Source organism: Ranitomeya imitator, chromosome 8 (assembly GCF_032444005.1).
Source record: "Ranitomeya imitator isolate aRanImi1 chromosome 8, aRanImi1.pri, whole genome shotgun sequence".
Classification (NCBI taxonomy): Eukaryota; Metazoa; Chordata; class Amphibia; order Anura; family Dendrobatidae; genus Ranitomeya; species Ranitomeya imitator.
The window spans coordinates 63,127,392-63,150,403 of NC_091289.1; the positions used below are offsets into that span (position 1 = coordinate 63,127,392).

The 23,012-nt window shown below is 44.9% G+C and overlaps 1 protein-coding gene across 1 annotated transcript in view; it reads right to left on the bottom strand.

The window, feature by feature from the left end:
- Positions 1-1,049: 1,049 nt before the first annotated feature.
- DESI1 (desumoylating isopeptidase 1) overlaps positions 1,050-23,012 on the bottom strand; it is a 31,278-nt gene continuing 9,315 nt past the window's right edge. Inside the window, exons 5-6 of the mRNA XM_069737037.1 lie at positions 13,198-13,320; positions 1,050-5,876 (exon numbers count right to left, since the gene is read on the bottom strand). Of these exons, the coding sequence (XP_069593138.1) occupies positions 5,783-5,876; positions 13,198-13,320 (217 nt within the window). The 3' untranslated portion in view covers positions 1,050-5,782. The remainder of the gene's footprint in view (positions 5,877-13,197; positions 13,321-23,012) is intronic.

Below are 23,012 nucleotides of genomic sequence, written 5' to 3' on the forward strand. Positions count from 1 at the left end.
AATACTCCATTTTCTATCTTCTAACTCAGGTATGCCTCCACGAAATTCCCTTATCAAGGAAAGGAAACTGACTGAAGCAAGGAAGAAGTGCCACATTTTAAGTGTGTAGGCTTCTTGTCCTCGGTGGGCGGATCCCCTCTCTTGTGGTACTGTCATGGGTGATCGATAAATATTCCCTTATTTCCATTAAAGGTAGTCTGCCACTAAATTCATGCTGCCCGAACCACAGCTGGCAAAAATCAGAGCCTGGGCACATGATTTCAGCCAGATATGTTTTATTCTGAAACACTGCGACAGAGAGGAAACATAAATTGAAAAGCTGGCTGAGAACTATATGAAGTGAGTAGGAAAAATGCTGAATAAGCTGCAGAGGGAACCCCGGCTTCCTGGATCGCACCGGCCGATCAGTGCCGCAGCTGCATGTGTCGCGGCTGTGTGACAGGCACAACACATTCATGGAGAGCCTGTTTGTTGGGATTAAACTGTGGTAACCAACTTTTTTCCTCTCATCCACTTGCTCATGCAATGCTTGTCCTAAAAGGGACTTAAGAGCTGCCGTCAAATCTCCTCTGCCTTTCCTAATGAATATTTACCATACATTATGGGCTCACTGTCCTGTCCTAGTCACTGCACAGATGGCAGCACATAAGGCAAAGTGTGTTGCAGTAAAGGAGGCTTGTCGGGATTAGAGTGGCGCAATTATGGTAAAGGACTAGTTGGCAGGAGATATACATTGAGCGGACTACTTGCCTCATCAATGAACAATCTCTTTAGAGGATTGCAACCGGAGCTTCGTCAACTATGGGCATGTTAATCCAGACCGCCTCCATAACTGACATAGTGGGCAAAGACCTGCTGACACATAGTGAGGTCAACTACAAGACTTGGGTACCATTCCGATTCGTTACACCTTGTCACGGTGGGATGGCTACTACTCAGTAGTCACCAAAAAGTAGTGGACAGTCTCTAAAGATTTAAGCTGACATTCTGCTGGGCTGAAAGTCTTATACAGGTTATTAAAATCTATCTGGGAAAGAATGGAACATATATTGTGATAGTGAAGCATTTATTATACATTCAAATCCCATCTTTCCATGGGAAAAATACATTAGGAATGAGTTCATAACACACAGATACTGAAATAAAGCATATTACAAAGAACATATAAACCGTAATACTACATCATGCCAGATGTAATACATCCACTGTTACATTGTAAGGATGAGACAGAGGTATAAATGTATAGAAGAGTATTTAACCCTTACTTATGTCGGTACATAGGAAAGGGGGACATCTGTTACCACGTATGCTGATCTAGTATCGTAAAAAAATAGGTTTAAATTCACAATAATATCAACTTGTCGATTTAGGAGGAGGGTAAAAGTGTAGCAGCTACTTCTAAGGCTGCGATCTCATGAGCGTTTCCAGGAGATGTGCAAAGTTAGTTCATGGGAAGGTATGAAGTCCCCACTCACACACAGCTCCAGCAGCTACTGAAGACGTCAGCCAGGACACCACAATTGCTGTTTTTCTTTTTCAAGGCCTCATGCACATGGCAAGGAGGTTGGACGACCACGCAGACTCCTTTATGGCTATGTACTATGGAGCGGTGTGACCTCAATGACGTGAATAAAGGTTGTGTGTTATAGGGTAAAGATCACACTTGATCTAGAAGTATAAAACAGCAATGTATACACTTAAAGGAACCTTCAAAAGTCAGTTTTTCCACCCAATCTGCAACATTTCATATACAATGACAGGAAAAAAAAAAGGTTCTACAATAGTAATATTCTGAAGGTCTTCTTTACATTTTCTATAATCTATACCAAACGCTTCCGTGCCACAAGCAAATGAGTTGTTAGGAGTCCAGTGGGTGTTCCCAGTCTTCTGAAGAGTCTGGTATATTCAGGAGCTTTTGCAGCAACTTTTTCTCCCTGGAGTCGATTGACCCTACTGCCTCCACGATGCGCTCATCCCATGCGTGCACACCAGCCTGGCCCCAAGCCCCTGCAGTACGTTACCTAGCTCACTACACTTGCAGGCACCTCCCTTCTCAGGTTTTTTCCCATCCTAGCCCTCAGGAAGCACAAGTAGTGAAATAAACACTAGTGAACAATTACACACTTAGAACGCCAGCAGGAGAATTCTACTGTATGGGTTAGCCTTCTATATAACGGATACAGGGGGACTGTGCCTACTGTATACTCCATGGAAGAGCAATTTGGGTCTGCAAATGGACCTGAAAGGTTCTCCGTATAGGCCGACTACATACCAACATTGTGTCTTTTTAGCCGCCATACATTGCGATTGCACAGCATCCCCTATGCTTTCTATATAGCGGTGTGGATTTGCTATAGGCACACAATTGCATATACCTGGCCGTCTGCTCAGCACGACTATTTGGAATGGTCCTAGCAAACATTGGACACAGGATGGATTTATCCACGTTACATCACAACACAGAGGCAGTAAGGCTTCACAGGAAAGAAAATAGGAGAAAACAAATCACGCATCAATTCATTTTTCGTGTTACCCATTAACTAGTAGGAAGAGGACTATAATCCGGTTCTGCATTTTGTTGGCTCACACATCGTACATGACAGCCATAACTGGGTGCGTGCCCACAATCAGGAATTGCTGCGGGTTTGACGCTGCTTACTCGTAAATACACAGTCAAACCCGCGGCAGCCAAAATGTTACAGCATAGTGGATGGGATTTCTAGAAAAGTGTGCACAAACACCTGCAGATCGCCCACGGAGACGGACATGCGGCGTGTCTTTCCAGACTGCAGCACGTTAATGTCTCTTGCTGAGATGCTCAGTCTCCCCAACAGAAATTTAATCAATAAAAATGTATTGAATGCAGTAAATCTGCACGGTTCAGTGATCACATGGGGAATTACCTGCGATCAAGAGATGACAGCCAACATACACTGCGTCCAAAGCGCTGCCAATTCCTGATTGTAGGCACGTAGCCTCACTGAGTCACACAAGGTTTCAGATGGATGGATCCTATGTAACCGTTCTCACAGCGGCGCTACGCTGTCACATCACTGCAATGAACATCTGGTACGCCATGCTGGATTTGGCACAGATCTCAAATACATTTTTAAAGAACTTCAGCATGAGAATATGGCATTGTTAAAGTGGTTGTCTCCATTTAGAAAAACTTTTCCTATACGCTCCCGATGTCTATGGCACAGGCATCATCTTGAAAGCGCTGACGCCAATAATGGAGCTCAGTGTCTGCGCCGATGCTACGAGTACAGTACAGTTTGTTTTTTTCACTACTAATGGAGCTTATAGGAAAAGCTTTTCTGAAAGGAGACAACCCCTATAAGCTCAGCTTCTTCTTTGACATCAACTTTATTTTTAAATTGTACATTTTCCACCTTCAGAGTCAGTATTTTCTCATCTATCATAGCAGGTGACAACAAATGAACTTCTATTTCAACCCCAACTAGAGATGGTCACACAGCTCCCATAGATTCCTACATGGCACATCTGTCTAGATGTGAAGAAATACATTTTCCTAGTCTAACTAACCCAACCTGTCATTAGGAAATCTTCCAAAACTCAGCTGACAAACTTTGTGGATGGAAAGTTGTCTGACCAAATCTGTCATGGACGTGTACGCTGAATGATATGTATTGGCCACAAGTCAGCCCATGGCTGCCGGACGGGACTGAAGACTGGCCCATCAGGGTACAATAGTCGGTTGCATAAATTGCTCTCTAACATCAGTTTCTTAACATTAGCCACAAAGCAGCTAGGCCTTTTCGCCTGGAATCTGAACAATCAGGATCTTATTTCCTGACAACAATGTAGCATACTGAAACGGTCACGGTATAAAAGATTCTCAGACCTGGAATTTATTTTGTAATGAAGGCCGTTTATGCCAAATTGCATAATTCCTTTGTATGCAGAATATGAGGGATTACGAGTTTCCATCTGACACTAGGTTTCTGGGGCGACTACATTACAGTCCCCAAAATGCATTATAAGTGGGCTATACAGTGCTATAGAGGACTTAGCCCCTATAACAATCACACTATCACGGTGCTAGCTACTGGCACAAATCCTGAGAAAGTACGTTCATATGTAAATGAGGAGGCTTTGGTGCACCCATGGTGTGGCCAAGAGTTTGGCGTACTGTTACGCCTCCTCGTTTACATATTGGGGCCCTTCCTCTGCTTCTGATTGACAGTGGCCACTTCCCACAGCGAGCACTGGTTGAATGCTGCCAGTGTGTGTGAGCGGCCGTGTGTGCATGTAGTGGCCGGGTGCGTTGTCCTCCAAATCCTTTCTTCTGATGCTACACTTCCAGGTGTATTAGTGTACGACACCAGAAGAAAGGAGACAGGAGGAGAATGCGCTTGGCAGCACACACACACACACACGGGCAATGCTCACTCTGGGAAGCAAACAGGAGTGGGGGAACGACCGAATATGCAAATGAGGAGATATAACCCTACACCAAACTCTTGGCCACACCAGGGGTGCACTGAACCCTCCTCATCTGCATATGACTTAAGGTTTTTTTTTTTTTTTCTTAGGCTCAGTAACAAGTACAGTGCTAGTATGGTTGCTATATGGGACAAATCCCCTATAACACCGTATAACCTACCGTATTTAAAATGAATTTTGGGTGCGATGGGCTCCTTTTAAAATTATAGGAAAAACGGGTGTCAAGTTGTCAAACTTTCTGGCTTCTTTACTACTTAGAAAATTGTCTGACAACAAACTAAACATCCGCACCATCAAGATGACCAACACAACACACGTGATACATAGTGGTGTACTATGTGCCAGTATGAGGGAGTGTAGCATGGAGGTCGTGTAGTAACAAAATGCCAATAAATGTGAATAATAAAATGAGAGATAACTTACATTAAAAATTAACTTTCAGAAAAACAACTGCTCTGTAAATGTGGAAAAAAAACACTGAAGGACGATTTTACTGCACTTCATCATCCTGTCTTTACTGAACAATGAAGGAGCAAAGTTCAAATACTCAACGTTCAAGATGAAAAATTGCCCTCGCAGCTCGGAAAACACTGAACGCCATGGATTGTTTGTGTGCACATCGGCCCCAGGCTCCGGTTTATGGCCGTGTGACATAACCTGAACTAGTATACTGTATGGCCTAGGATCCCGAATGAAAGCTTACATCCTATAGCATCTGTGGGAACAACCATTCTCCCGGTGCAATGCTGTAAAAAAACACATTCTCCCCTTCTTACTCACTCAAGAATATCAACCTCGCGTACAAACTCAACAAGCTCTGATCCTTCATCTAGTAAGTTTTATAGGAAAAATAAAATTGAGGGGAATATAAAAGGTGGCAAAACCAAGGACTTTGTAGGCAGTCTATTTTACCTCTAAGGTTCTGTAGGACACCACAATGAACATCTAGACCAATAGACCCCGGCGGCGCCCAATGAACCACATTGACATAAAATAGGGTTTGTCACATTCTGCCAAGGTGTCAGTCATTTTAGTGGGAAAACTAGCGCTGTATGCATCACTGAACTTTTGAGAACCCGCATTAGTGGACATGGCCTGACCGGGTTCTGCCCCATACACGTAGTTCTGTTTCCATATAATGTTGGGTTAATGATGCCACTTAAACAACGAAGAACATTCAGAATATATTCTAATGTCCTACTGCAAAGGGTGAATCTAATAAAACAAAGAAAAATTAGGGTCAGAATTAAATAATTAAAAGTACATTAAGTTAAAAAGCAGGTCATTGCCCATGTTGGAGAGCTGCGTATTCTGGTTAGCTTGGTCCATTGTGCCTGTTAAAGCTGTTCCCCCCAGGTGGTTGAATTTGAACAGAATCCAAGAGAGGACGGAGGGCTTGTCCGAAAGGTCTGGAAGGGAAAAAATAAATAAATAAAATCAGTGATTAATTTCATAATAAAGGTTTTCCTTCCAAGCTAAAGTGGAGGTCTGAAGCTGCGGGGAGCCTACGAAATGTCCCTTTAAAGACAAAACAGAACAAGTAATTATGATCTGCAAAACGTACCCGAAAATAAAAAAATTTAATATATATTTTAAAGTATTAAGTTAAAGGGGCCGAATAATATTGCACGCCCCACTTTTCAGCTTTAGAATTTTCACAAAAATTTAACCCCTTCACCCCAAAGCCTGTTTTCACCTAAGTGACAGGGCCAATTTTTACAATTCTGACCACTGTCACTTTATGAGGTCATAACTCTGAAACGCTTCAACGGATCCTGGTGATTCTGACATTGTTTTCTCGTGACATATTGTACTTCATGATAGTGGTAAAACTTCTTCGATATGACTTGCATTTATTTGTGAAAAAAACAAAAATTTGTTGGAAATTATGAAAATTTAGCAATTTTCAAACTTAGTTTTTATGCCCTTAAATTAGAGAGTTATATCACATAATATAGTTAATAAATAACATTTCCCACATGTCTGCTTTACATCAGCACAATTTTGGAAACATAATTTTTTTTTGTTAGGACGTTATAAGGGTTAAAAGTTGACCAGCGATTTCTCATTTTTGCAACAAAATTTGCAAAACCATTTTTTTACGGACCACCTCACACTTGAAGTGACTTTGAGGGGTCTATATGACAGAAAATGCCCAAAAGTGACACCATTCTAAAAACTGCACCCCTCAAGGTACTCAAAACCACATTCAAAAAGTTTATTAACCCTTCACAGGTGCTTCACAGGAATTTTTTGAATGTTTAAAAAAATTGAACATTTAACTTTTTTTTCACAAAATTTTTACTTCAGGTCCAATTTGTTTCATTTTACCAAGGGTAACAGGAGAAATTGGACCACAAAAGTCGTTGTACAATTTGTCCTGAGTACGCCGATACCCCATATGTGGGGGTAAACCACTGTTTGGGCACATGGCAGAGCTCGGAAGGGAAGGAGCGCCATTTGACTTTTCAATGCAAGATTTGCTGGAATTGAGATCGGAGCCCATGTCACGATTGGAGAGCCCCTGATGTGCCTAAACAGTGGAAACCCCCCACAAGTGACACCATTTTGGAAAGTAGACCCCCTAAGGAACTAATCTAGATGTGTGGTGAGCACTTTGAACCTCCAAGTGCTTCACAGAAGTTTATAATGTAGAGCCGTAAAAAAAATTTTATATTAATTTTCACAAAAAATGATCTTTTTGCCCCAAATTTTTTATTTTCCCAAGGGTAACAGGATAAATTGGACCCCAAAAGTTGTTGTGCAATTTGTCCTGAGTACGCCGATACTTCATATATGGGGATAAACCACTGTTTGAGCGCATGGCAGAGCTCGGAAGGGAAGGAGTGCCATTTGACTTTTCAATGCAAAATTGGCTGGAATTGAGATCGGACGCCATGTCGCATTTGGAGAGCCCCTGACGTGCCTTAACAGTGGAAACCCCCCACAAGTGACCCCATTTTGGAAAGTAGACCCCCTAAGGAACTTATCTAGATGTGTGGTGAGCACTTTTAACCCCCAATTGTTTCACTAAAGTTTAGAATGTAGCATTGTGAAAATTAAAAAAAACATTTTTTCTTTCCACAAAATGATGTTTTAGCCCGCAATTTTTTTTTCCCCAAGGGTAACAGGAGAAATTGGACCACAAATGTTATTGTCCAATTTGTCCTGAGTACGCTGATACCCCACATGTGGGGGGGAACCACCGTTTGAGTGCATGGCAGAGCTCGGAAGGGAAGGAGCACCGTTTGAAATGCAGACTTAGATGGATTGGTCTGCAGGCGTCACGTTGCATTTGCAGAGCCCCTGATGTACCTAAACAGTAGAAACCCCACACAAGTGACCCCATATTGGAAACTAGACCCCCCAAGGAACTTATCTAGATGTGTTGTGAAAGCTTTGAACCAACAAGTGTTTCACTACAGTTTATAACGCAGAGCCGTGAAAATAAAAAATATTTTTTTTCCACGAAAATGATATTTTATCCCCTATGTTTTTATTTTCCCAAGGGTAACAGGACAAATTGGACCCCAAAAGTTGTTGTCCAACTTGTCCTGAGAACGCTGATATCCCATATGTTGGGGGGAACCACTGTTTGGGCACACAGGAGAACGCGGAAGGGAAGTAGCACTGTTTTAGTTTTTCAAAGCAGAATTGGCTGGAATTGAGATCGGACGCCATGTTGCGTTTGGAGAGCCCCTGATGTGCCTAAACAGTGGAAACCCCCAATTATAACTGAAACCCTAACCCCAACCCTAGCCCTAACTCTAGCCCTAGCCCTAACCCTAATGGGAAAATGGAAATACATTTTTTTACATTTAATTATTTTTCCCTAACTAAGGGGGTGATGAAGGGGGGGTTTGATGTACTTTTATAGCGTTTTTTTTGGCGGATTTTTATGATTGGCAGCTGTCACACACTAAAAGACGCTTTTTAATGCAAAAAATAGTTTTTGCATCACCACATTTTGAGAGCTATAATTTATCCATATTTTGGTCCACAGTCATGTGAGATCTTGTTTTTTGCGGGACGAGTTGACGTTTTTATTGGTAACATTTTCGGGCAGATGACATTTTTTGATCGCTTTTTATTCCGATTTTTGGGAGGCGGAATGAACAAAAACCAGCAATTCCTGAATTTCTTTTAGGGGGGGCGTTTATACCGTTCCACGATTGGTAAAATGGATAAAGCAGTTTTATTCTTCAGGTCAGTACGATTACAGCGACACCTCATTTATGTAATTTTTTTTATGTTTTGGCGCTTTTACACAATAAAAACTATTTTATATAAAAAAATAATTGTTTTTGCATCGCATTATTCTGAGAGCTATAACTTTTTTATTTTTCTGCTGATGATGCTGTATGGCGGCTTTTTTTTTGCGGGACAAGATGACGTTTTCAGCGGTACCATGGTTATTTATATCCGTCGTTTTGATCGCGTGTTTTTTTTTTTTTTTTGTTCGCCTGTATGATAATAAAGCAATGTTTTTTGCCTGGTTTTTTTATTTATTTTTTTTGCGGTGTTCACTGAAGGGATTAACTAGTGGGATAGTTTTATAGAGCGGGTCTTTACGGACACGGCGATACCAAATATGTGTACATTTATTGTTTTTTTTTTTATTTACATAAATAAATGGATTTATTGGGAAATGTTTTGTTTTTTTTTATTTGGGGATTTTTTTTTTTTTTTTACACATTCTATTTTTTTTATTTTTTTTAACTTTCTAACATTGTCCCAGGGTGGGATATCTCTGTATTAGATCAGATCGTTGATCTGACAGTGTGCATAGCACACTGTCAGATCAACGATCTGACAGGCAGCTTAGCCGGCTTTCCAGCGCCTGCTCTCAGCAGGCGCCGGCTAGCCAGGTCATTTCATGACCCGGAAGGAGTCCGGCGGCCATCTTGGATCCGGGGACTCCTTCCAGGTCACTGGAGCAACGCGATCTCATTGCGTTGCTCCGGTGGGAGAGCGCAGGGAGCCCCCGTCCCTGCGCGATCCCCCTCTATGCCGCTGTCACTACTGACAGCGGCATCAGAGGGGTTAAATGCCCGCGATCGGCGATAGCGCCGATCGTGGGCATTGCTGCGAGGTGTCAGCTGTCATATACAGCTGACACCCGCACCCGATCACCGCGGCACTCAGCGCGAGACCGCGGTGATCGGTGCGCCGTACTTGTACTGCTGCTGGCACAAATGCAGTGCCGGCAGCGCAGTACTAGTACAGCGAGTGGCGCGAAGGGGTTAAAATAGCCAATAAATTTAGTTCAACTTCACAATTGTATTCCACTTGTTGTTGATTCTTCACCAAAAATGTACATTTGGTATCTTTATGTTTGAAGCATGATATGTGGGAAAAGAATGCAAAGTTCCAGGGAGGCGAATACTTTAGCAAGGCACGGTATACACTGCTCAAAAAAAATAAAGGGAACACTGAAATCCCACATCCTAGAAATCAGTTCATGAAATATTTCTGTTGTAACTCTTAATTCATTACATAGTGGAATGTGTTGAGAGCAATAAAACATAAAAATGATCAATGTAAATCAAAATGAATATCCCATGGAGGTCTGGAATTTAAATGATACTCAAAATCAAAGTGGAAAATCAAATTACTGGCTGATCCAACTTCAGTGGAAATGCTTCAAGACAAGGAAATGATGCTCAGTAGTGTGTGCGGCCTCCACGTGCCAACGCCTGGGCATTCTCCTGATGAGGCGGCGGATGGTCTCCTGAGGGATCTCCTCCCAGACCTGGACTAAAGCATCCGCCAACTCCTGGACAGTCTGTGGTGCAATGTGACGTTGGTGGATGGTGAGGGACATAATGTCTGTTGTGAATTCTGTTGTCGGGCTCCCTCCTGTGGTCATGAATGGTACTTCGGCTGGTTGTCCATGGACTTCCTCTGGTGGGTGTTTCTGAGTTTCCTTCCACAGGTGACGAGGTTAATTCGTTAGCTGGCTGCTCTATTTAACTCCACTTAGATCTTTGCTCCATGCCACCTGTCAATGTTCCAGTATTGGTCTAGTTCACTCCTGGATCGTTCTTGTGACCTGTCTTCCCAGCAGAAGCTAAGTTCCAGCTTGCATTTCTTTGGTTTGCTATTTTTCTGTCCAGCTTGCTATTTTTATTGTTGTCTTGCTTGCTGGAAGCTCTGGGACGCAGAGGGAGCGCCTCCGCACCGTGAGTCGGTGCGGAGGGTCTTTTTGCACCCTCTGCGTGGTCTTTTTGTAGGTTTTTGTGCTGACCGCAAAGTAACCTTTCCTATCCTCGGTCTGTTCAGTAAGTCGGGCCTCACTTTGCTAAATCTATTTCATCTCTGTGTTTGTATTTTCATCTTTACTCACAGTCATATGTGGGGGGGCTGCCTTTTCCTTTGGGGAATGTCTCTGAGGCAAGGTAGGCTTTATTTTTCTATCTTCAGGGCTAGCTAGTTCCTTAGGCTGTGCCGAGTTGCATAGGGAGCGTTAGGCGCAATCCACGGCTATTTCTAGTGTGTTTGATAGGATTAGGGATTGCGGTCAGCAGAGTTCCCACGTCCCAGAGCTCGTCCTTTATTATCAGTAACTATCAGGTCATTCCGTGTGCTCTTAACCACCAGGTCCATTATTGTCCTGACCACCAGGTCATAACAGATGTCCCAGATGTGCTCAATAGGATTCTGGTCTGAGGAATGGGTGCGCCAGTACATAGCTTCAATGCCTTAATCTTGCAGGAACTGCTGACACACTCCAGCCACATGAGATCTGGCATTGTCCTGCATTAGGAGGAACCCAGGGCCAACCGCACCAGCATATGGTCTCACAAAGGGTCTGAGGATCTCATCTTGGTACCTAATGGCAGTCCGGCTACCTCTGGCAAGCACATGGAGGGCTGTACGGCCCTCCAAAGGAATGCCACCCCACATCATTACTGACCTCACATGTGCTCAGTGTGAACCTGCTTTCATCTATGAAGAGCACAGTGCGCCAGTGGCGAATTTGTCAATCCTGGTGTTCTGTGGCAAATGCCAAGCATCCTGCACGGTGTTGGGCTGTGAGCACAACCCAAATCTGTGGACGTCGGGCGCGCAGACCATCCTCATGGAGTCGGTTTCTAACTCTTTGTGCAGACACATGCACATTTGTGGCCTGCTGGAGGTCATTTTGCAGGGCTCTGGCAGTGCTCCTCATGTTCCTCCTTGCACAAAGGAGGTTGTTGCCCTCCTACGGCCCCCTCCATATCTCCTGGTGTACTCGCCTGTCTCCTGGTAGCGCCTCCAGCCTGTGGACACTACACTGTAGAAAAAGATAGCGTGAGCATAACTAGCAGGGGGTGCAAAGGTTAGGTTCCCAAACCATACAGACAGTAAGTAAAAAACCTAGCACTCAACTTAAATGTATTTAGCCTTGAAGAAACTCGTTAATCAGCAAGTAATAGCTGTAGATACTACATAAATAGTAGTGGACTAGCGGTGGACTCCGCATCTGGAAGCACGACTGCTCAAGGAACTACTATTCTGTATCTAGTATCTACAGCTATTACTTGCTGATTAACGAGTTTCTCCAAGGCTAAATACCTACAGAATAACAGATGTATATCTACCTTCTGCACATTAGTTATACGTAACTGATGAAGGTCGCTACGGACCGAAACGTTTTGTGTATACTACAATAAATATTACAGCAAATACATTTAAGTTGAGTTCTAGGTTTTTTACTTACTGTGGACACTACGCTGACAGACACAGCAAACCTTCTTGCCACAGCTCGCATTGATGTGCCATCCTGGATGAGCTGCACTACCTGAGCCACTTGTGTGGGCTGTAGAGTCCGTCTCATGCTACCACGAGTGTGAAAGCACAACCAACAGTCAAAAGTGACCAAAACATCAGCCGGAAAGCATTGGTACTGAGATGTGGTCTGTGGTCCCCACCTGCAGGACCACTCCTTTATTGAGTGTGTCTTGATAATTGCCAATCATTTCCATCTGTTTTCTATTCCATTTACCACAACAGCATGTGAAATTGATTGTTAAACAGTGTTGCTTCCTAAGTGGATAGTTTGATTTCACAGAAGTTTGATTTACCTGGAGTGATATTCTGTTTAAGTGTTCCCTTTACTTTTTTGAGCAACGTGTGTGTGTGTGTGTGTGTGTGTGTGTGTATATAGTTGCTAACTACCTGCCTGCTCTACCCAGTGTCGGCACGGTGGTTATTCACTGTTCCTGACGGCGATTCAGCTGCTCTACTTCAACAGAGCTGCTCTTCTTAAGGGCTGATGACGACAGGGTGTGACGGCTGATGTCAGACTGATAGGCAGCAGTGAGTTAGCTTTCCATCTTCATGACGTCAGCAGTCACTCCCCGTCAACAGAGCTGAGTGGAGGAGAAGACTCTGCTGTCAACGTGATGTCAGCGGAAGCTGCTGAATCAAATTCAGGAATGGTCAGTGACTGCCTTGTACCGGCAGAGATCGGCACAATACACAGATAGATAACTACCTGCCTTTTAGTTCTGAGACCATCTCACCCAACAAATGGGCGTTTTGCTCATGTTTTCACAATAAAGCCATATGAAGTAGTGGTTCAGCTCACACAGAGTTACCGGGGAAAATACTGGCTATTTGAAATATATGTTAAAATGCTCATTAGTCTATCAGGTTGTCAATGGCCACTCTGTAAATATCAAGTTATCATGTTAATAAATTGCTAAAAAGCAAACAAAAAACCCCACAGACAACATATATACTCACGTAGACAGGACTTCAGAAGGCAGCTCGGTGATATATGAGGGAATCTTCCTCCCCGTTAGAAACTGAGCGACTTCATTGCTAAAGGTGTTGCAGTTGTGATCAAACAAATGGTAGGACTCCCCACTGTGGTGACACAGAATATAACAGCGGCTATAAAAACTAGCATGGCTTAAGATATTAGGACCATCCATAATTTGCATAGTTTTAGGCGCTCGCTCAAAACACATTTGTTCAGAGCGGCCTATCACGTTCACTAATCAAAGTCATGTTATGTTTGTGTGTGTGTAGCCCATTCACTATCCCCATCTATTCCCCAACCCCTGAAGATGGCTGGACCATCATTGTAAATACATCATTGTAAATACACACCTGTACTTTGTATCTCCCCCACCTCATTGTAGATTGTAAGCTCTCACGAGCAGGGTCGTCTTATTTTGCTTTAATTATTGTATTGTTAACGTTGTTACTTATGACTTTTGTGTTTGAAACTGTTAAACTGTAAAGCGCTGCGGAATATGTTGGCGCTATATAAATAAAGATTATTATTATTATTTATGAATGACAAACACGACAATAGGAGCAGCAAAAGTGAACACACCCCGAAAAGGGATCAGACCTGGAGGAGTTTTCCAGTAAATTTCTTTTGTAGTAGGCGAGACTGAAACTTCCACAGGTTTAGAAAAAACAAGATCTGTAAGCTCTGCCTGCTCTGTATAGTGATCAGCTGAGCCACGCAGTGCCAAAGGGCACCCGAGCCACGCAGTGCCCGAGGGAGCCCGAGCCACGCAGTGCCAAGGGGCGCCACAGCCACGCAGTGCCAAGGGGCGCCACAGCCACGCAGTGCCAAGGGGCGCCACAGCCACGCAGTGCCAAGGGGCGCCACAGCCACGCAGTGCCAAGGGGCGCCACAGCCACGCAGTGCCAAGGGGCGCCACAGCCACGCAGTGCCAAAGGGCGCCACAGCCACGCAGTGCCAAAGGGCGCCACAGCCACGCAGTGCCAAAGGGCGCCACAGCCACGCAGTGCCTGAGGACGCCTGATGCGGTCCTGAAGGGAACGTCTGCACAGAACGGGTGCAAGTTTATGGCAAACTTCTCAGACATTACATTTAAGGATTTCCTCCTGAATACGAATGTTGTGATCACAACCAATAGTTTTGTTACTGTAGATGCCAATACCATTTTTTTATGGTGCGCAATATCTGTAAACCTTTAAAGGGAACCTGTTATTAGGTTTTTTTTACCCCACACTGACGCCATGTATGTACAGGAGCGGTGACTCAGATTACATCCTTAAGGTACCGTCACATTTAGCGACACTGCAGCGATATAGACAACAATGCCGATTGCTGCAGCATCGTTGTTTAGGTCGTTGTGTGGTCGCTGGAGAGCTGTCACACAGACAGCTCTCCAGCGACCAACGATGCCGAAGTCCCCGGGTAACCAGGGTAAACATCGGGTTACTAAGCGCAGGGCCGCGCTTAGTAACCCGATGTTTACTCTGGTTACCATTGTAAAAGTTAAAAAACAAAAACACACAGTACATACTCACATTCCGGTGTCTGTCACGTTCCCCGGCGTCAGCTTCCCGCACTGACTGTGTCAGCGCCGGTCGGCCGTAAAGCAGAGCACAGCGGTGATGTCACCGCTCTGCTTTACGGCCAGCCGGCGCTGACACAGTCAGTGCGGGAAGCTGACGCCGGGGAACGTGACAGACACCGGTATGTGAGTATGTACTGTTTGTTTTTTTAACTTTTACAATGGTAACCAGGGTAAACATCGGGTTACTAAGCGCGGCCCTGCGCTTAGTAACCCAATATTTACCCTGGTTACCAGTGAACACAACGCTGGATCGGCGTCACACACGCCGATCCAGCGATGACAACGACCAAAAAAAAAGGTCCTGATCATTCCCAGCGACCAACGATCTCCCAGCAGGGGCCTGATCGTTGGTCGCTGTCACGCATAACGATTTAGTTAACGATATCGTTGCTACGTCACAAAAAGCAACGATATCGTTAATGAAATCCTTATGTGTGAAGGTACCTTTATCTGTAGTAGTGAATATAGGTCGCTGTAATTTATGTATTATTTTGTGGAAAACTATTAGTCTGCTCTAAAGGTTCCGTTACACTAAATGACTTACCAACGATCACGACCAGCGATACGACCTGGCCATGATCGTTGGTAAGTCGTTATGTGGTTGCTGGGGAGCTGTCACACAGACAGCTCTCTCCAGCGACCAACGATCCGGGGAACAACTTCAACATCGTTGAAACTGTCTTCAACGATGCCGAAGTCCCCGGGTAACCAGGGTAAATATCGGGTTACTAAGCGCAGGGCCGCGCTTAGTAACCCGATATTTACCCTGGTTACCATTGTAAAAGTTAAAAAAACAAAACAAAAACAGTACATACTCTCATTCTAATGTCTGTCATGTCCCCCGGCGTCCACAGGGTTAAAACTGCTTTCGGCAGGAGCGCTGCTAATGCACGCGCTGCTGCCGAGAGCTTTCCATGCACTGTGTCATCACCGGCCGTAAAGCAGAGCGGTGACGTCACCGCTGTACTCTGCTTTACGGCCGGCGCTGACACAGTGCAGGGAAAGCTCTCGGCAGCAGCGCGTGCATTAGCAGCGCTCCTGCCGAAAGCAGTTTTAACCCTGTGGACGCCGGGGGACGTGACAGACATCGGAATGTATGTACTGTTTTTTTTTTTTTTTTTTAACTTTTACAATGGTAACCAGGGTAAATATCGGGTTACTAAGCGCGGCCCTGCGCTTAGTAACCCGATATTTACCCTGGTTACCAGTGAACACATTGCGGGATCGGCGTCACACACGCCGATTCAGCGATGACAGCGGGTGATCAGCGACCAAAAAAAGGTCCTGATCATTCCCCAGCGACCAACGATCTCCCAGCAGGGGCCTGATCGTTGGTCGCTATCACGCTTAACAATTTCATTAACGATATCGTTGCTACGTCACAAAAAGCAACGATATCGTTAACGAAATCGTTATGTGTGAAGGTACCTTAAGTCCCCATATCTTATATAGACTCCCGAACGTCTAAGGATCCATGTGAAATAAAGGTCTCCCTCGTCCGGCTTTGTGGGAACACAATTAGCACATGATGGCCACCTCTGACACCTCACACACCATCTTTACTATGGTAACGCAGAGAGTAATGTAGTGGAAGCAAAGGGCTGCTACCTCAAATGAGTGCCATCCTGTGACCGTAACATCTCTCACACAAAGTTGATATCCATTCATATTGCATCTCACATTTGATGGATGAAGGGGGTAAGGTGTGGTGTGCATGTACAATGAAGAAACCTCCCCACGGGGGGGACCCAGGAAATAACGTCCCACCCCATCCCCAATGCTGCACTGTGTCTCTGTCGTTGTTAAAGCCTAAAACTTTACTAGCTTAGCCTCGTTACCCTACAGAATCTAAGAGTCTACATAGAGCAGGGTGGGGAATCTTTTATCTGCCAAGGGCCATTTGGATATTTGTACCATCCTTCGGGGGCCGTACAAACTCTGCCCACAAACTACATCCTGACTCTGGCACTGGTGTCAGGACGTAATCTTTCATTGCATGCCCTTCAGTTTTCAGTAGTGAACACTGTGTGTGTGCTAACAGAGCAAGAGGAAATGAATGAGCTTGTGGCAATCAAAATACAGCTCCTTGCCCAAGAATGCGGTCCCTGAGAATCTGCCCGGGGGCCTGATAAAAGGTCATCGAGGGCTGTAAATGGCCCTGGGGTTCCCCACCCCTGACATAAAGACTAAGTGATACTTGCACATGAGACCTATGTGGCCTGCGGGCAGGGAGGACATTGTGTGCGTGACATTGGACCTTTTGGTAAGTGGCGGCAGCATTGAGCGTCCTGGGTGTGTGGACTGGTTTGGGGTACGTGTTGTGCTCAATCTTTAGCCTGAGTGAGGGGAAAATGCGAGATTGAGCTGCAAAGGACATCATGGAGGCTGAGAGAGGACCCCAGTTGTGGCACCTTTATATTAGGAATCTAGGCTTACGCTACAGCTCTGCTGCCTTTCTGCCCTGTTCCCCACCCTCCACCAATCTCATCAGTGACTGACAGGTCCCTCTTCTTTCTCTTCTGCTGCTCATTCCTGCGCTGGTTGTCCTGGTGAAGACTGTCCGGTACAATCTGTAAACTATGGCCGCCTAACAGGGATTGAGAATCTTCATCAGGACCTTACTGTACATGCACCGCGCCAGGGAACGATGGCACCTGCACTAGATCTCAGGCAGGGGAGGAAGGTGAGTGTAGTGTCCGACCGCCGCACTTGTGCATCACAATTCAACAATCGCTTTATCTAAACCGTAAACCCGGATGTCTACAATAAAGGTATAGATGCAATAGGCATTACAGAGTCTTTACACACATGGCATTAGTTTGGGATAGGAAAAACAAAATGTTAGGTTCCCTTTATCTAAATTCTTTAAAAGTATAATAATAATAAATAATACCCACAGCAATAAATGTTACGAACAAACAACACTGCTGATATTTTCTTTCCTCTGGTGACCAAACTACTGATCTAGTAGTCCTCCTAGTCTTTGTACTGCAAAACTCAGCATGTGACCGCTGCAGCCAATCAGTAGCCACTTGCTGTACTATCGGCGTTACGGTCCAGTGCTGGGGAGTGGATACCAGTGACGTGCAGCATGAGACTGCTGGGAGCACTGAATTGCTGGGGAGAGATTAGGTCATTTTTATTTTATAACATTTGGCGCCGTTTTATTCTTCGGAGATCCTACAAAAATGTGTCCTCCGTGAAGGAATTTCATGCAATGGCTAAGGAGCCTGTACTAACCTGCTGCCCCCTGTGTGATAGTAAGAGTCCGTCACAAATAAACCGCAACCTGGATTATCTGAACGTCATACCACTTCATGGCACAGGCTGCAGGTCATGACCAGAAAGGGTAGAACTCCTTACGCCAATTTTACTGCCGCCCCAGTGCCCCTAGTTTGTCTTGGTTTCCTCGGTGCTGGAGTGGCGGTGATTACACAGGAGAGCACCCATTAATGGTAATTTATACCCTCCTTCCTGTTACGTTTTGTAGAATCTCTGAAAAACCCTTCTCCAGGATCTCTGGGGAATGTGGGCAACAGTCGGCATACTAGGATAAGGTGTTATCTGAGCATGCTCCGGTGCTATTCGAGTGACATGTCGGGGTTTTCTGCTTGTAAGACAATCCCTGCATGTGATGTGGCTAACAGACATGAGATATGCAGCCGTGGGGACTTGAACATATTATTCGAGCGCACTGAAGAAACTAGACTAGCAGCCCAGATAACACTTTATCCAAGCACGCTCGTTCATCACTAATAATTATATAATTCTATAAAAGCAGTCTTTTATGGTCAGACATTACAATAAGTATTACAGAAATCTGGAACATGAGGGGGGCACTCAACACACCGAGGTGGAACGTACAGCCTTCAAAATCAAATGTCTATTAACCACCCCTTTAAAAATGGACTCTAAATTAAATCCACAGGATCACTTTCAAACTGATCAACTTTAAACCTAATCCATCCACATAGATTTCAATGATTTAACAAATGCATTCTGGAGAAATTATTTTTTTGTTGGACTAAAATGTTACGACGATACAACAATTTTTTTTTTTGCTAGCTAAAAAAGGATTGCCCCTGGATGCCTTTATTAAAGCACCACTCCAGCATTTTTTTACGTCACCGCTAGAGTGGCATCACTAATATGTTCCCTGCCACTAGTACTATACCCCCCAGCTACCGTCTTCTGTTATCAGTTCCAGTAGTCCTCTGCAGGTTGCGACCTGTCGGATCGCTGCAGTGCTTCTTTGCTGGGCGAGTCGGACATCATAACGCAATCTAAGACTATGAGAGCCGCAATGAGGGTCCCATATACTTACACTGAGAGCTTGTTACCGGTCAGTCAGGAGCTGCAGTTACAAGATGGCAGAACGGCGCCGCAGCAGCGCCAGGAAGAGCTGAAGACAGCGGCTGGTAAGTATATTACTAGGGACAGGGAACATACATTAGTGATACCACTCTGGCAGTGAAAGTAACAAATGAATTCCGAAGTGGCGCTGTAAATCATTGAAGTAAATGTGAATGTATAACTTATTAGAGGGATCAGTTTGAAAGTGATCCGGTCATCTTATTTACTGGATCCATTTCACAAAGATGAGATGACTGGACATGTGAACTCAGCTTCAGCAATGCAGAGTGTCATAGAAAATATTTAAAAAAAAAAAAAATCTCTGGAGGTCCCTTACATCCCCCCTCCCTTTTTTCCCCTCTTCTCTTTGCAATAAGGAAACAGGAGCTAGCCCTCAGCTCCTGTCATATAAAATGAAATATACAAAGAGATGTGAACCATCTTAACTAAAATGCAAGGAGTCCTCGTTATGCCCAGGTCACTAAACGAGGAGGTGTATTATGCAGAGACAGGAAAAGGCTTATTAGGTTTTGAGCGGCTTAAAGGAAAATTTCATACCCATTAGAAACAGCCATAGTCACTGAGCTTACCCATAAACAGGACAGTGGATCCCTTTTGTCTACAAGAATTGCATGTTGAATTCAGGTGACGCTAAGTCACTGCAGTTACAATAAGCAGCTCAGACAGTATGTCTCCGAAAAAAAATATATGAATATGGGAATCTCTATACATCCGATATTAATGAGGTGTAAAGTGTCTGCATCGGGGTTAACCAAGGAAACAGATATAGATTTTCTCATAAATATAATCCCCACCAAAAGGCCCCAAAGCCATAAGGGCCATATATCCACCAGCAGCTAGGCCATGTTTGGTCTCTAAGTATAGATAAAATCCCCAAAAATATAAAATCCCAAAAAACTATGACATCACTCTCAAGCTTCTGCGGCCGTCCGGAGAGGAGTTATGGCATACGTTGGGATTTCCTAAAGCCATGAAGGGCTGAGACCGGCCTACAACGTGGCCCATGTGAGGTAATCACAGGGGGGTGCAGGTGGGATTCAGGGTCTGATAAAAGACCAAGCTCGGTTATGATCTGTGTTCCTGTAGAGAGTTACACACCCCTGTATGCATGAATCCCGTTTACTGACGGCCTCTAGCGAAGCGCTCTCCTTCGGCTACACTAAACCGTCTCTGCGATTGGTGTGGTAAGTTCTCCTGATAATCCCTTTTAGTTTATGTACCTGTTTATGCTGTATTGTTTTCTCTCCCTTGCAACATTTTTGGTATATTTAAGGCCGGTTTCACATTCGCGTTTCCCTGATCTGCGGCGGGCTGCGGACTTCCTCCGTGAAGCCCCGCCCTCGGCCGCACCTCCGCCGCTAGCTCCGCCTACTTCTGCATGCGGCCCGCGTACCCATATTTAACATTAGGTACGTAGGTCGCGCGGCTGCATGCGGATGGTGCCACATGCGTCGTTTTGACGATGCGGCGACCAGCGTAGACGCAGCCTGTAGCTTTTTTTCCCCCCCACATCGCCAAAACGACGCATGCAGCACCATCCGCATACAGCCGCACGACCTGTGTACCTAATGTTAAACATAGGTACGCAAGGCCGCATACAGAAGTATGCGGAGCTAGCGGCGGAGCTTCACGGAGGAAGTCCGCAGCCCGCCGCAGATCAGGTAAACACTAGTGTGAAACTAGACTTACACAAACACGGCCTCCCTATGGATTAATATAACATTTAATAGTTCTGCTCCTTCTGTTCTGTAAATTACGGGCCATCGTGGAGTTAGCGGTGACCATACGGGGGTATATACACATTCTGAATGCCAGAATCTGGAGGTGTATATACACCGTACGCTCACCGTCAGTTTTCTGATAACCTACTGGTGTGACCGGCCTGGGGCCTTCTCCATTGATTGTCAGCCAATTCTGTCCGGACTATAGGGGGCAGCAGAGAGCGGGTGGTACTCGCGACCTTCCCGGCCTGGGGGGATTTGTGCGATTAAGAAATTCTTGGCAAATTCGCATAGTGGGCATCCCTGAAAAAGCTGAAGGGAGGAATCCAACGGAATATATTGAAAAATGGCTGTTAGAGACATTTGGAGATATGGCGCTAACAAAAGTGTTCGCGGTAGAAAGAGCGCATAGGGTCCCGCCGAAACCACCTGTCCCTGGAGCGAATCCCCGTACCATGCTCGCCAAAATTCTAAACTATAGAGACAGAGACATTATCCTGAGGAAGGCCAGAGACATGACGGATCTGACAGTTGAAGGTCAAAAGATTGCTATCTACCCAGACTATTCTACTCTGGTGCAGAAACAACGGATGATGTTCACGGGTATCAAGAGACGGCTGAGGGAATTGGGTGTGCAGTATTCCATGATGTTCCCAGCAAGACTGAGGGTGGTGGCGTTTGATAAAATTCATTTTTTCCAGAAGCCGGAGGACGCTACCCAGTGGATCGATATTAATGCTAAAAAGCTTAAAGGAAAAGGAGACTGAAACTGTGGGAAGAGTCTGAAGTTGTTTACTTATCTGTCAGTTGGAAAAGAGTCATGTGATTGACAAGCCAAGGGGTATGGGGGGGGAAGAAGGGAGCTGGATTATATCCAGTTAAAGTTAAAGGGATGATGTAATGGTTGCTGGGAAAGGGGGAGGAAGGGTTTGCAACATATTTTAAGTGTATGCAGGCTTCTTGTGTGTGCAAATAATTCTAAGTTAAAATGTTTTGAGAACGTTATTTTTCAAAATGTCTGAAATCCTGTTATGTACAGTGGTGGGAGGAGGGTTGGGAAGGTAATGCCAAACGGAGTGTTCGCTATGGGCGATGATGCCCCACTCTTGGAAAGAGGTGGAATGGTTAGATGTGAGGGGGGAAGGGTGGGAGGGGGAGTTGGGAGGGGGGGGGGGGGGGGGAGGGTAGTTAGACAGCCTGAGCTCAAAATTGATGATACTTATAGTGAAGATGAGCCAAGTGATGGGGACCCGTTTTAAGATTTTGTGCTGGAATGTGAGAGGCCTAGGGGAGAAATCTAGACGTGCTGCGTGTTTGCAATATGCAAGAGACCAAAGGGCCTCAATGATATGCTTGCTGGAGACGCATTTGGTAAGGGAAAAAGTGGATGTTTTGAATAGACGATGGATCCAGAGGGGATATCATTCTACCTTCTCCACGTATGCAAGAGGAGTCTCAATCTTGGTTCCAGCGGGAGTTCAGTATGAGAAGGTGAAGGTATATGTGGACGTGGAGGGACAGTATGTACTATTACGGTGTATACTGTATGGAGTGATGCTGTGTGTTGCCGCGATGTATATTCCGCCTCCCTACTCTAGCAGGAAGATTAGAGAAGTAATGGAGCGAGTGGAAAAATGGGGACCGACACCGTTAATAATTATCGGAGATCTAAATAACATCTGTGATGAATATTGGGATAAAAATAAAAATACTCAGAATAGGTCGGAGGGACACATAACAACATTTGGCACCTATATACAGGAGATAGGTTTGATTGATCTGTGGAGGGTTAGACATGTGGGGGAGAGAGGGTACTCATGTTATTCACCGGCACATGCCACACTCTCTAGAATCGATATGGCTCTGGGTAACAGGATCTTGGACACACTGGTTGGGGAGGTGAGATATCTGCCAAGGGCCTTGTCGGACCATAGTCCAATTGAAGTAGAGGTTAGATTGGAGGGGGCTCGCTCGCTAAGTGGGAGAGAATGGAAGATTCATCCTAATTGGTTACAGAGTATTGAGTTGGAAAGTATAGGACGGGAGGTGGCGGAATTCTTTCTCTTAAATGATGGAAGCGCCGACGCTCTTACAATTTGGGATGCAATGAAGGCGTACC